We start from the raw sequence: 14,889 nt of genomic DNA, 5'->3' as shown, positions 1-14,889 counted from the left end.
TTTTTTAATAGTGTTCGACCCCTTCTCCTGAGGAGGAGAAGCTTATTAGCATCAAGAGACCCAAAACACCAGTTTCAAATGAATTCTCTGATATCAACACTCAAACAAATTGGACCAAATCACTTCCATTGCCAACACCGGAGGAGAAAATGCGACAGCAGGCTCAAGCAGTCCAAACTGATGTTATACCTATTAACGTAACTGGTAGGCTTTTAATTTTGTTTCTGTGTGGTGAGAAAGAGCAAGGGATCTCAATTGGTTATTGGTTTTTATTTTGTCTGAAAACACGTTTTGCAGACCGTTGTTCAAAATTTATTTGAAATACTGATGAAACTTAAAATGAGAGAGAGGCTGATTAGATTGAAAGTACTGGTTAAATTACTACTACACTTTTCAAGAGCAGGGTTCTTTGCAGGAATTATGGAGAATATTGGTAAGAGCACACATTCAACCTTAGATCTTAAGCTTAGTGGGTCCCCAACAAAAGGATTCTTTTGGCATGGTCAAATATATACTGATATTTAAAAAGAGCACAAAACCCAATATGTTTTCTACAATAACTTTCTCTTAAGATTTTAGGATCTGTCTGCTTTTCAAACTATGAATAATATTGAGAAACTTGCCCAAGCCAGCAGATTTACATGCTCATCTGTGGCAAAAATATTGTTGGTACATAAACTATGGAATATTCTTCAGGACCTTTGAAATGGATCTAGTGTTAACCTCTTTCTCGGTCACAGCAAAATGCTCTGTGTTAGCTTCAAAGATGAAATGTTCGTATTAGAAATGGTATGCTTCTATATTAAGCTTAAAAGGTTTCGAAAAGCCTTAGATAAGATCCACTTACAGTATGTGAATATCCGCCTCTTTTGTACAATGACTGTACTTCAGTTATCCACTGGAGGAGGAAAGTGCAATGCAGAACTGTACTCCTGTTCCATTAACAAAGAAGATTTGTCTTTCTCCTGCAGCATGGTTGTTTTTCACTGGTGCAAAAAGGACCCCAAGGGCCATGGCACCATTACTAAATTACAATCACATTGCCACATTCCAGCTGGTCTGAGGCACAAGAAGTTAACTTCAGTTAAGCTGCATAGACTTCCATTGTGCTTTAGGCTTTCAATTAGATATTTTTGATTACATTGTTAAGGCAGCTGACTTTACTTCATTAATAATCACTTAACTTGGGCACACCTTTCTCCTATGTGATTGCTAATAACCACTTAGCGCTGGTATCAGTCTTATTTTAGCAAGTATAAAACCGTTGTCTGAGATAACTAAGAAGTCTGTGAAAGTAACTAGAAATGCAAAATGAAAAGATATTACTGAATGCCACAACTTAAAAGAGAAACGGTTTTGTGCATTTAATTCATTACACAAATAAATAAACTGGGGTTGCTCCCAGTCCAATTTGCTGCCTTTCAATTGCATAGATGTTAAAAGACAGAGAAATAATCAGTATGCTTAATCATAAGAGCGCAGCATATTTAGAAAAGTATGCAGTTTAATCTTGTTTAACAAAAGGTTGGACATGAGATGGGTGAAAGGTGGGCAATTCAATAGAAATACTGAAGCTGAGCCATATTGCTTTATACTTTAGAAACTGAGGTTGCATTGTAAGCTCCATTGATCACAGTGCGACTTCCTTTTGAATGAACATATATAAGACAAAATTTGCTGTGAAATACCCTCTTTGATATTTACTTAGTTGGGAGAGGAAAAGGGGGGAAATATATTTTAGTTCTAGCCATATCTTTAAATTGATGTAAGTGCTAGAAATCATGTATCTGTATACTTTCTTCTCCTCCCTCCTTTTTTGAAATGGCAAGATAATATTTTTGGCTGTCTAAACCAGCAGTAGTAGATTGGGCTATTCACCACAATAAAATATTGATGTGTCTGAAATAAAATATTAACCCTAGATGTGCCTTTTAAGAAATTAAGTGCCTTTTTAAAAAGATTAATTAATAATGAACACAGCCCACAACCTTTCACTTGGCTGCACAACAGATGAGACCCCCTTTGGTTTCATTTGGCAGTGCTCTTTCAGTAGGACAGATTGTAGTACTGTAATTCTGGCGAGTAACCTGAAGGTGCTGGGGCATTGCATTAATCTGAAAAGCTGCTGACTGGCTATCCATGTTTGGGAGTGGAATTAGTTTCTTGGGTTATCAGGAGATGAGCTTGCTCTGGAAGGGATAGACTCAAAGTTTTAGTCTTTAAAAAGCATATGCTGCCAATCTATTGAACACCATGCTCCAATTGTTAATCCAGGAACAGGTGGCGTCGTCGGGTGTGGGTCTTACCCGGATACAAAGGAAGATAATAGGAGATGGTGTGCATCTAAGTCATAAATAAAAGATAAAGGGCTTCATTCTGCAAATTACGAAACACAGACTTATGTACCATTGACTTCATTGGGCTGCTCCTTGATGAAGAAGATAAATTTAAGCAAGTGCATGCATAAATTGAATTGTGGCCAGAGAAGGCTACTGAAAGGTTGTTTTTTTAAAAAACAAACCCACCACAAAAATTAAATACAGGTTTATTTTTTAAAACTAAGACTTTCAAACAGTTTTTGCACACAAGTTTCCTAATAGGTTTTATTTGATTTTGGATGAATACAGACAGTTGTTTACCAGGTGGTAACTTATCAAAGCATGTACACAGAAACTTGGTAAACCACTTACCTGTAGCAACCTGCTAAATGGTGAGGATAACTTTTTTTATCATACAGTGGTGCCTCGCTAGACGAAAATAATTCGTTCTGCGAGTATTTTCGTCTAGCGATTTTTATTCTAGCGAAGCATCAATGCAAATAGCAGTTTTCGCTAGACAAAAAAAAAATTGTCTTGCGAGGCAGCCCCATTGACTTTTTCGTCTTGCGGGGCAGCTTCCGCTAGACGAATGCTGTTCGTCTAGCGAGTTTTTCGTCTAGCGGGGCACCACTGTATATGCAAGCTGAGTCAGAATTCTAGTGAAGCAGAAGAGTGGTAAAAAGTATCCTTACTACGTGAAACAATATTACTTCATTACCAAGTAATTACCAGCTGGTAAAGAATAATCCCTATAAATATGCTGACTTTTAAAAAATATTTCTGTACAAGTTGACTTTGTGCCTTCGCTGATACAGATTTTGGTACAAAATAGATAATTTTGCCGCTATTTCCGTGTGCATGATGGGGCTTTTGATCCTTTCCCTCCAAGGCTTAGTTCTTATCTCTCAAGTTCTAAGCTACATGGTGAGCTACTCAGAGGAGTTTCAGTAGCTTTTCCAGTGTGACATAGGAGGGCTGCAGTTCAGCGTAATAATTAACCCCCTGGCATGCCTAATAGCAGGCCATTGGTCTGAAACTCTTAATTTTATAACTCCCAGTGCTCCTCACTAACCTCATGTACTATTAGAGTTTCAAAGGTTTCACTTAACAAGCACATTGTATCTTTAAACCCAAATATTATTATTCAGAGAAAACCAATTCTTTTCATTTGGCAACTAGGGATGGAACATTTCTTTTCTAGTCTTTGTTGCTGTAATCTAGAAATGTCCACATGCATTGTTGTATATTTGTAAAAGTCATTTTCCTAACGCCATACAATCTAATGGAAATATGATACGCACAGCAATGTCTAGCAAATACCAAACGCACTGTTCAATGAGAAATAACTTGGCTATCTAGATGTTTAAAATAGAATTTGGAAGAATTCAAATACCTACCTTTTCCCCAGAAAGAAGTATTGTGAAATAGAGCTTTTCTTAAAGACACTTCTATATTTAACTGCCCTAAGGATTTATAGGTTGGAGAAGAATATTAGGAATTTTAAGATTGTTAAGGGGGAGAAAATAAAATGAGATTTTAAAATCACTTGTATGTTTTAACTAATTTGTAAAGCATCTTAAATGGCAGAGGAAGCGAGATATCAATTTTAAACAAATGGAAATGGCCAGGTTATTAATTCATTGAAAGAAGTGAATTTGTTTGAAGCTGTTCAACCTGTAGAAGTGCTTCTGGGTCCAGTTACGATACAGCAAATGGTCAACTATAAGGCTTTCTTGTTTTGCATGCACCGCATAAACTTTTATTTTTGTTGGCGTCCAGATGGGTTCAGTCAATTGAGAAAATGTAGTATCAACCAATGATAGATTATTATTATTATTATTATTATTATTATTATTATTATTATTATTATTATTAATTCATATACTGTTTACATGCCAAAATTACTTTTAAGATTAAATATATCCAGAGTGCTATTCTGTGACACTGAAGTCTATATAGAGAATTTATGTTCAATAAATGTTACAGGCATTTGGCATGGCTCTTTGGAACCAACCAAAAAGAGACAGTGAGACCCCTGTCAGGGTTTCACAGTATGATGGAGCTGTTTCCATCTTTATCTGTCTCTCTGCGTCTCTTTCTCTCCCCCCCCCCATATAATGTCATTTTTAAATATAGTAAATTTTCAGAGGTAACAGACATTAAATTTTGGCCAACTTGAAAGTCAGAACATTGTCTAGACTTAGCCATGTTTATTTTAATTTTTATCCCACTGTTCCAAATGTGCCCAAGAATGTTCACAACACAGAACAGCAACAGAAGAATAGGAATTCAGTAATAATGATGCTAACATTATAACATAAATTCACTGCAAAATACAACAGCGCTTACTGAAACACTGTTTCAATTCAAGTTGTTTGTTGATTTTAAAACTACATAAGACATTGAGATATTATTAAACTCTTCATTGTTGTAATATAATAACTAATCGGCAATCAGTTCCTCTGAAGTTTCAAATGCAGGGGAAAGTAGCCAGATTTCTTATGACTGTCAGTATAAAAAGTTTTGGATGCAGAGGTATCATCTTACTTTACTAATGCTTAGAGTGTGGGAGTTTCAAAAAACTAAAACACACATATAAGGGCCTGCATTTGGTGTTGAACAAAAGAGGCAGTCTAGGTATGCTCTTAGTGTATGTCCACCCTGCTGCTTAACAGCAGCAAGAAACCAAACCTTTTGTGTTGTCATCCCAGTTCTGCCGGTAGAGGTTCATCAGGCATATTCTATTTTAACTTTTGAAACACCTCCTGAAAACTTTTCTATACTACCAAGCTTATGCAGTCAATTAAGAAAATATATTTAAATATTAAATGATTTGTCATTTTCCAAATTAACAGCTTACAACAGTGAAAAAAGTCCCTCAGAAAATATCTTTGTAATAGTTCTGATGTTTTTTTATGAATAAAAGGTAAAGGGACCCTTGACCGTCAGGTCCAGTCGTGTCCGACTCTGGGGCTGCAGCGCTCATCTCGCTCTATAGGCCGAGGGAGCCGGCGTTTGTCCGCAGACAGCTTCCGGGTCATGTGGCCAACATGACAAAGCCGCTTCTGGCAAACCAGAGCAGCGCACGGAAACGCCGTTTACCTTCCTGCTGGAGCGGTCCCTATTTATCTACTTGCACTTTGACGTGCTTTCGAACTGCTAGGTGGGCAGGAGCTGGGACCGAGCAATGGGAGCTCACCCCATGGCAGGGATTCGAACCGCCAACCTTCTGATCGGCAAGCCCTAGGCTCTGTGGTTTAACCCACAGCGCCACCTGAGTCCCTTAGTTTTTATGAATAGTGATATATAATTCTTAAGTAAATAAATAAGCAATGAGGCCTCAAACCTCTGACATCATTCCAGGAACCCACTTATCCAAACTGACCTCCACACCTTACATCCACTTCCATTAGCTTCATATCTGCCTCATGTCCATTAATTTAAATTAAACCTCCAATTAAGCATATTTAGGATTGTAGTTGAAGTCATTAGCCATGCCATGCCATAAGAAAATGAAGAAATGCTTATTCATTACATTTCTCAAAAACAAGAGCATAAATTCTTTCTCCCCATTCCTCAAAGTTCATAAGAAGGTAAGCTGGGACATAATGTAACTATAAATGTCCAACGTTGACATTAATGGCTCACAGATATGTTTAGATTAGATGAAGATTTGGTCTGATGAGACAAATGTATTTGATAGGAGCATGTAATGCCTTCCATTTTAAAGCCTTAAAGTGACAGTATGCTGTATCTTTTCCTTCTATGTATATCCACTCTGTATGACTGAGCTAACATCATATATTAATGCCTTTTCTTCATTTCTATAATAAGCAAGTGGAAGAAAGTGCATGATGTCAGCGTGCTTAAAGTAATGGTGCTTTGCTTGTTCTACTGTACATCAGGGGAGAATTTTGACCGCCAAGCCAGCATACGGAGGTCTCTAATTTACACAGATACTGTGGTAAGGCGGCCGAAGAAAGTGAAAAGGAGAAAGACTATTACAGGAGTCCCTGACAACATCCAAAGAGAGCTAGGTATGGCTCATCAGAACTGTATTCCATTTCAATTAATAATTATCTTGCTTACTGTGACTAAACTCATAACATTTACCCCACGCTCATGAAGTCAATACAGTCTGATAGCCTATTAAACGTTAAAATGAATATATGCCTGACCACTAGGAAAGAATAAATAGTGTATGCTTAAACCGATCACTTTGCCCACCTGGAAATTAAAGTTCTGTCTTTTTAAAAAACAAACAAACAAACAAACAAACTGAATTTACTGAATGCCATGCAAAGCTGCAATTTTCTGAAATTATGTACTGGGACAGTAAAAATCTGTAAGAATTTTTAGAGTTGTTTTCAGTTGTTTTTATTCCCTTTTGGTCTTAAAGATATATCTTACAATTAAATTTGAGCATGTCAGTCTCACATTTCCTTCATTCTTCACTGAAGATTGGATTTTACTAGGAGGAGTAAAAAGGTAAAGGACCCCTGGAGTACTGCTGTCTAAAATTGGATCCAGAATCTCACTAAAAACTCCCCCACTTACCATCTGATCATAAGTCTTATCGGTCTCAATGATAATGGCTCAAACATTTGTGAAATGCTATAGGAGAGTCCATATTTGGAACATAAATATTCACTACAGCAATTATCATATTTGAGGTTTTCTGGGTTTGTCATTTGTTTGACCAAAGAACTTAACCATAAATAACTTTCGTCCCCAGCCATTCATTCTTGGCAAACATGAATGTAATGGGCATAAGCTAAGGCCCTTTTTAGGCTAGAGCCTTGTCTGTATTCTGTCACTTCAATTTTTTTTCTTTCCTAACATCAAAAAAAGCAATCCAAGTGTAGATAGCTTTTATTCTCTTCATAGCCAACTTGAGACAATGATCTTCCTGCTTGTTCACTTGAATGCTTAGTAGACATTCTAGGCTCCCTGTAATCCTGCTTGAGGCATTTAGTTTGCATATTCAAGTAGCTGTGGCATGGCTGTTTTGAAATCCATGTATTTGTGGCCATCTCCCAACATGGAAGCTTTGACTTTTCACCATGGCACCACAAACCCACATTTAGGAAGGCTTGTGCTGACATACTGAGTTGCTATGCAGAAATTACTTGACATACAGAACAGCCCATGCATAGCGCAAGTTACAGTGTTCATCATATGTCTTAGAAGCTTTGTTGGTGTCTGCAATGGTGCCGGTGAAATTCTGCCCTCATTTGGCATGGAGTCATGCCAGTTGCATGCAACTTGATGGCAGTTCCATTGGGTGGGACTTAAAGGAACTTCCTATACATTTTTTCCCCAGCCATTATGTCCTGTGTTCCTTTTGTAGCTTTGGTGTAGGTGAGCTCCATTGGTCTACAAATTAGTGCAGGCAAACCTCTGGTTGCTGCTTCTCCTCTAAAACCTCAACCCACCTGACCTTTGGTATGTGAAGAACCCAGTAGTCTTTTTCCTGACCCCAAACTCCATTATATTGGCAGCTACCACCCTTGGTTCCCTCTCTTGTGCTTGCATGCTTGCTTACTCACATTCAGAAGAGACAGTCTGCAATATAACCATCATAGCTCTGTGCTGAGTTTTTCTGGCTAGTGTAACTTATTTCCTTGTTTTAAAGGGTACTGGGAGGGTGGGTGAATCCCCACTGATCCTGGTAGCCTATTATGGACTGCACTGTTGGACTTTATCCTGTAATTTAAAGCAAGTAAATGATATCTACCATGGTGTTTTCCTATCCTTTGACATGGAAGGAGCACAACACTATTTGGGCTACTTGCCCTAGCATTAAAGGGCAGGGTAAGGCCCAGTATTGTAGCCGAGAACTGAAGGGAAACTGGCAGTTTGCAATTTGACTACTTCTTGAGGAGCATTGCTCTTCAATGCTAGCAAACAGCAATAGATATCTTATTATACTTTCCTAATTAATAATATCTTACATAATTTGGCATTTTATTTTTCTGTTAAAGAATTTGAGATGAATTTCTGGTTTCATAATCTGTCAATATGAAATTCACAATTCGCCTGACAAGTTCTCGTGATTTTACATACAGTGCTGTGAATAAAAGAAACATGAGTAGAATATTAAAAGTATCCATTTATGCCAGAAATGCTTTTTTTTTTAAAAAAAAATTACGCTACAATATATATTTTAAAGTGTTTTGAGTCTCTTCAAGAAGAGTAGTGAAAAAGTGCCACAAATAAATACATTAGTTTAAGTACATATTTAAGCAGTAGTTACAACGATAAATTAGGAATTTAGTAACTGAAACTCAATTTATGGACTGACAACTTTTGTTGTTGTAAAAATCTGATCTGTATCATATTCAGGAAACTGATTACATTAGAACATCACCCAGAGAAGGTGTTCATTTTCAGTTACAGCTCACATTGACACATGCTGATCAATATAGAATAAATAAACCTGTCTCTTACAAGTCCTATATTTCATACTTGATTGGCCTTTGTGCCTATAGTCATTTTGATAAAACTCTGCTTTTGAGAATTATCAGGCTGCTTGCCAGCATTGAAGGGACATAATGTAATTTCTCACTTGAGCCCATTGTGGTAGGAAAAAAAAGTCTAAAGGTCAAATTCTAGCTGCCTTGAAGTTCTAGCTAAAACCACACTGACTTTGCCGAAGCAGGGCTTCAGTTTATGCTTTTTGGAAAACTGTAAAAGCAGGCAAAATGCACAAAAACATGTGTAAAGGTTTGATTTTATTTGAAAGCAGGTTAATGTTTCATAAATGGCATTGTCCTTAACTTTCCCTCCACCCTCCATTCTCTCCAATGCCAGTGTTTTGGTGTATGCCAAGAAAAAGAAGAAGTGAATATGACTTAAACAGCTATTAAATTTTATGGGGAAGAATGACCTTACTCTTCACAGTCCACTTGCATTCAACAATTAAGAGAATTGAAAGGCTCTGGGAAGGGAGCTCCTTATCTGACATGCCATAAAAAACCCGCAAGAGCTGCTCAGAAGCAAGCATTCCAAAATGGCTGCATTTTTCATTGGCAGACCTGCAGCATCTCAGATACCAAACTTTCCCCTACCTCTTTTTTACATTATTGTAGCATAATTTGGAGAGAAGAAAATGCTATTTTAATAGATTTTCAGTGCAGATATATATTTAAGTATACAGTGAAGTGATCTCAAGTGCTTTCAAATCAGTGACTTTCAAGCTTGTTGGGGTAATAATAAAAATTAAAATAATGGTGGCAAACAACACTCCTTGAAAGACAGCTCACTACTACCTATCTCCTTCAGCAATGGACAACATCAAGAGAATGGGTTGACTCTCAGTTCACCATTGGCAATGATGAAATCAGCATTCCACGTGAACTGTTTGTATGTACTAGGGCATGTTTCTATAATAACTTGTTTTATTCGGCAGGAATAAAAGCAGTCTTCAGCTGATATTACTGACCTGGTTCTTTCATCATTTTAAACCATAGTTAAGATTTAGTGTATAGCATGCTGGTGCACAGGACAAAAATCTTGGTCAACTTGCACCTTCCCCGTTCCTGCTGATGTTTTGCTACTGGGAGCTAAAGCCATGGTTTGGCTCATGGCTTGTTTGGGGAAAACAAACCACAAGTCCCCTTTTGGACATAACCACTTAGATTTGCATGAAACCAGAAAACGGCAAGCAACCCACATTTTTAAAATGTGGAGAATTTAGAAAAGCAAACCACACACACAGGAAGTGTACCTGTCAGTAGTTAATGGGCATTATAAAATCAGCAAATCAGAAGGCAGGGACAGCCATAAAAATTCAAATATGGGTGAGTGTAGATTGCTTTGAATGGGGGACTCACAGCTAAATAATGCTCAAATGTGGACAAACCCTAATTTTGTTAATTTAATATTAGATTTGCAAGTCCTCCTCCTGTCACTAGTCAACTTGAAAGAATGAGGGTTGGATTTGTTCTTGCAATTCTGTCTGTACCTTGCCTTGTGCTTAGTCTCCCTCCACCTGCATTGCAGACAGAAGCCATTGCCTAATTAGGAAGTAGACTCTGCTTTAGTAGGTGAGCAACACTATTCTCCCTGCCTTTTGTTCTTCCTCAAAGAACAATGTAGGTGTTGCTATGCTAAGTATTAATACATAGATGAAATAGTTCTTAGAAATTTGGGCAGGCCTTTATAATTTCTTCATTTAATGTGTTTAAATATATTTCAATTTATTCCTTTAAAGAGGTCAGTGGTTTTAAAAAGCAATTGTTAGCACTTTATTTTTCTTCTGTAGTATAGTGCAAGGTCCCACAAATGAACATTTCATGATTCAAGTAGATAATAATATAGAAAAAGAGTTTGTGTGGAATTGTTTGAATTTCCTGGAATCCCATGGTGCTTTTGAATGGAAGGTGCAGCTGTCAAGACATAGTTTGCAAAGAACAATCAGCGTTGCTTGTTCTTTATTTTCGTCATTTTTCACACTGGGGATAGGGTAATATATTATATATATATGTAACATAAATAAGCTCCTGTACGTTGTGACTTAAATTATGGTCTGCTGAGTGCAACAATAGCTGAAGCTGCTATTATTTAAAGTGAAGTGTGCAGGCAGCCTAGTAGGATAGTATTGATTGTTCCCAGTTTGCCTTTAGCCTGTTGGTTAGGTAATAACAGCTATTGTTGTCTATCTGGGTTTTTGTTTGTTTTTTATCTGAGTGATGTGACTGGAGAGTAGTTCTAGTTTGAATGTAAACAGACCCAGGTTCTTAACAGACCCAGGTTCTTATTTATATTTGAAACAATGAAGCATATTTGAAACATCCAAGGAAACAACTTTTTGATATATGTTTTGTTAATGAACACAGGAGCTTAAATGTGAAATCTTGATGTGTATAATAATTGTTTTATTTTAACTTCCAACAGTTGGCACTGGTAAAAACGACTTCCGTGGCCATTCATTATGCGTCCCTGACCACTATTCCACGCTAGGAAGGCTTGATAGCTATCACTCTTCCATGCAGCAGTCTGACACCAAGGACTCCGGCTGCCAGACAGAGGAAGTCAAAGTGGTGCCACCTTCAGTGAGGCGAATACGTGCCCAGAAAGGTCAAGGAATTGCAGCCCAGATGTCACAGTTGTCCAGTTCTTCTGGAAACATGTCTGTGATGAGTGACTCCGCTGGGGTTGTGTTTGCCTCCCGCCTAAACAGTGACCTGGGTTTTCATAGTCTACCTCGGTCTGGGGCAAGGGTCTCCCTACAGTTCCTGGAACGTAGACATAGCCTGTCTAAGTCAACAGAAGGTGGAACACTGTCACACCAGATAAGCAAACTGCAAGTGGATGATAGCATAGACCACATGAGGAACAACGGTAGGACAGGTATGCTTCAAAGGCCAAAGTCCCAAGAGGTAAAGGGCTCTGAGAGTGACCAAACAGAAAGTCTAGCATGCATGGTCTCTCCACATAGTATGTATTCAACCAGCATTATACCAAATGCGACCCTATCATCCTCTTCAGAGGTTATTGTGATTCACACCACACAGAGTGCGGGCGCGATGGATAGTAAAATCACCAACCCTTCTTCATATACAAAACCTAGAGACAATCTTGTTGTCAACAGCATGGTAGGCGCAAAAGAGCAACAGCATTCCTCTAGTGGGACCTGGAGTGAGAACAGTTCAACACATCACTCACGTTCCTCAGACACTGCTGTTTCATCGAATGCTGCAACGGTGCTCAGTCTTGGAGATTCAGGAGTCTCTCTCAGCGGTGCAGGAGCTGTGGAAAATGCCCCTCAAATTATGACCTACAGCAGTAGGAATAATCTCAATTTTCCAACCCACTCTCAGGACAGTGACAGTAGGAGTGAATCAAATTACTCTGTTGACAGAACACAGAGCCAGGTTCAGAACAGCACAGAGCACTGTGGTTTGAAGCGCTCTGGAAAGGAAGAGGTGTTGTTACACAAGCTAAACTGTGCCACTCCAGGCTGCTCCACTCCTGTGAGCAACTTGAGTACCAGCAGCCTTGAAAGAGTCTCTGCCAAAGAAGACTCAAGCTCTTTATATTCTGTGGACCATGATGGTTATTACACTTCCATGCACATGGACTCGGGACTCAAGTCTGGCAAAACCTGCAATAGCAATAACGGCTTTGGAAACCCCAGGCACAGTGTCATTAATGTGTTTGATGGCACTGAGAAGAAATCTCTGGGAGACTTGTCGAATTACAGTGACAAATCCCTCTCACGAAGCATATCCTTTAAAAAGGCAAAGAAACCGCCTCTGCCGCCATCCCGGACAGACTCTCTTAGAAGGATCCCCAAGAAGAAAACTCAGTCCAATGGGCAGGTATTGGATGACATGTTGATTGCTAGCCTCCAACACTCCCTACAGTTGAACCTCAAGTGCAAAAATGGCAGCTCACCATCTCAAAGCCCCTGCAGTGATTATGATGACCCGTGGGTGCTGCGCTCTCGTAGTCAGAGCTCGGTGAGCACCAGTAGCAGCATGATGTCTGGAACAGGCCTGAACATGTACTCTATCTGTACTATCACACCCTCCCAGAGCGAGACGAGCAGCATCAGGTCAGAATATGCTGACCAGTGGGGCTACTACAGTGATTATCCTGGGATGCCGGAGGATCAGCTGAAATCCCCAGTAGTTCATTCGGCTAATGCTGGACCCAGGCTAAATGATTATAACGTCAGCCGCCTTAGCGATGGGTCAAGGGCTTCTACGCCGCAGGTGCCCAGCGGGTTGGCCAAACCAAAGACCACTTCTCCAGAAAAGCCACATAGGGTTACATCACCATCTAGTGGTTATTCTAGCCAATCCAACACACCCACAGCAGTTACACCAGTGCCTGTCATTCAGAAATCTGTGTCAACAGGAAATGGGAAACCCAAGATGAAACCTAAAGTGCCTGAAAGAAAGTCATCCCTTCTGTCTTCAGTTTCAGTGTCTTCCTCCTCCACATCTCTCTCTTCCAATACATCTGCTGAAGGGAGTGGGAGTGTAAAGAAATCTGACTCTGGCCCAAGCTTCCCTCTGGTTACGTCTCCAGACTCTTCTGAGTACCTTCTTCCACCACCCCCACCTCCCTCAACAGATGTTATGGATCTGCCGCCTCCCCCTGGATCTCCCAACTTCCCACCACCTCCACCAGAAGCGGTTATAAACATATCGTTTTCTCAAAGTATCCCATGGTTTAATTACCTACCGCAAGACCCTTCATTGGATCATTTCTTTCCCTCGTCACCTCCTGTTCCATCTCCTCCTCTTCCACCTCCTGTCCCTTCTTCAGTTCCTCCACCAGCACCCCCCTTGGACCCCAAACTCACAAAAGGTGCATATAAAAATGCACCATGTTCTTTCAAGAAATATAATCAGGAAGGTTCTTCTCACAGTACAATAAAGAGAGCATCCTTGAAAAAGGAGGATCCTGCCAGGCCTTCAATGCCTCTAGTAACCACCCAAGCACTGCAAATGGTACAGCTGAGGTCTGTGAAGAAAACTGTGGTGTCAGAGGTTGAACAGCCAGTTGAATCTGCTTCTGACACGAATTCTCAGGAAAAATCAACTGATGTGCTTTCAGGACAGCTGCCTATAAAACCGGGTGTATCAGTAGGACGCAGCGACAGCCTGGAAGAAGGTGAAGTGAAACCCCATGGTGCTTTTGACAATACCTTTGTTTACAGTCCTAATCAGAGATCTTATCCAGGACTCAGTGGTAACTATGAACCTATGAGTGGTACAGTGCCTGGAAATGCAGGCAGTCTAGCTAATTCCTTTGCCAGTGATTTACCACCAGCCAGTGTTGAAGAAGCAGCACAGGGTTTTTGCTCTGATCTTGCAAGCTCATCTTTTCAGGGACAGCCAGGATGTCTCAACAAGCCTCAGGGTGTATCGCCAAACAAGAAGCCACCACCTGTTTCAAAGAAACCCAAACTGTTCCTGATTGTGCCACCCCCACAACCTGATGTTACAGCAGAGAAAATAGCTGGAGTGGGTGAAACAGTCAGAATCGCTCCAGGGGATGCTGCCATTGCACAGTACAGCCGGGCTGAGGATTATCCTACAGATGGACTCTGCTCCTATGAAATGGACTCTGGCAGCCTGGTTCCAGAAGGAGGAGCTGCAGGTTCCACCTCCTGTGAGACACTGGAAGTCAGTGTTTCTGCGCTGCAGCCCAAGCAGGAGGAGCAGTCTTGCTTGTGCGAAGGAAGCAGTTCCAACAGAATTGGAGACAGTGACTCCAGAGGAGACAGGCATGCATCTCAAGGGGATGAAAGTGGTAAGTCTGTTTTCTATTTTCATCCAGTATATTTAGTGACTAGACCTATTTAGGAGTGGGATAGGGAGGGCTGCAGCATTGGCATCAGTATAAAACTCTCTGTGCAAATGCATGCAGATCCTAAGGGAAATAATAGAACTTGGGCTAATGGTGTGTAAAGAATCTGCACTCCCTTCTTTATTTAAGGGAAACAGTTGTCAAGGGGGATTTCTCAACCAAATCTCAGTTGTGTTGATTTTTAAACTGAGACAATAATGATGGCCATGGGGTGGGGATTAGGGAATCCAGAAATGTCAGTGTT

At 39.9% G+C, this 14,889-nt stretch overlaps 1 protein-coding gene across 9 annotated transcripts in view; it reads left to right on the top strand.

Moving 5' to 3' along the window:
- The window catches only part of NHSL1 (NHS like 1), a 140,245-nt gene that overhangs the window by 119,321 nt on the left and 6,035 nt on the right, over positions 1-14,889 (top strand). For 7 of the 9 annotated variants that reach the window (XM_033143878.1, XM_033143879.1, XM_033143882.1 and 4 more), the window contains 3 exons: positions 12-204; positions 6,224-6,355; positions 11,217-14,588. In XM_033143878.1, coding sequence (XP_032999769.1) covers positions 12-204; positions 6,224-6,355; positions 11,217-14,588 — 3,697 coding nt within the window. The remainder of the gene's footprint in view (positions 1-11; positions 205-6,223; positions 6,356-11,216; positions 14,589-14,889) is intronic. The other 2 variants (XM_033143880.1, XM_033143883.1) reach the window with 1 other exon arrangement.

This window comes from Lacerta agilis, chromosome 3 (genome assembly GCF_009819535.1).
Source record: "Lacerta agilis isolate rLacAgi1 chromosome 3, rLacAgi1.pri, whole genome shotgun sequence".
NCBI lineage: Eukaryota > Metazoa > Chordata > Lepidosauria > Squamata > Lacertidae > Lacerta > Lacerta agilis.
This window is presented reverse-complemented; position numbering and strand designations above follow the sequence as displayed.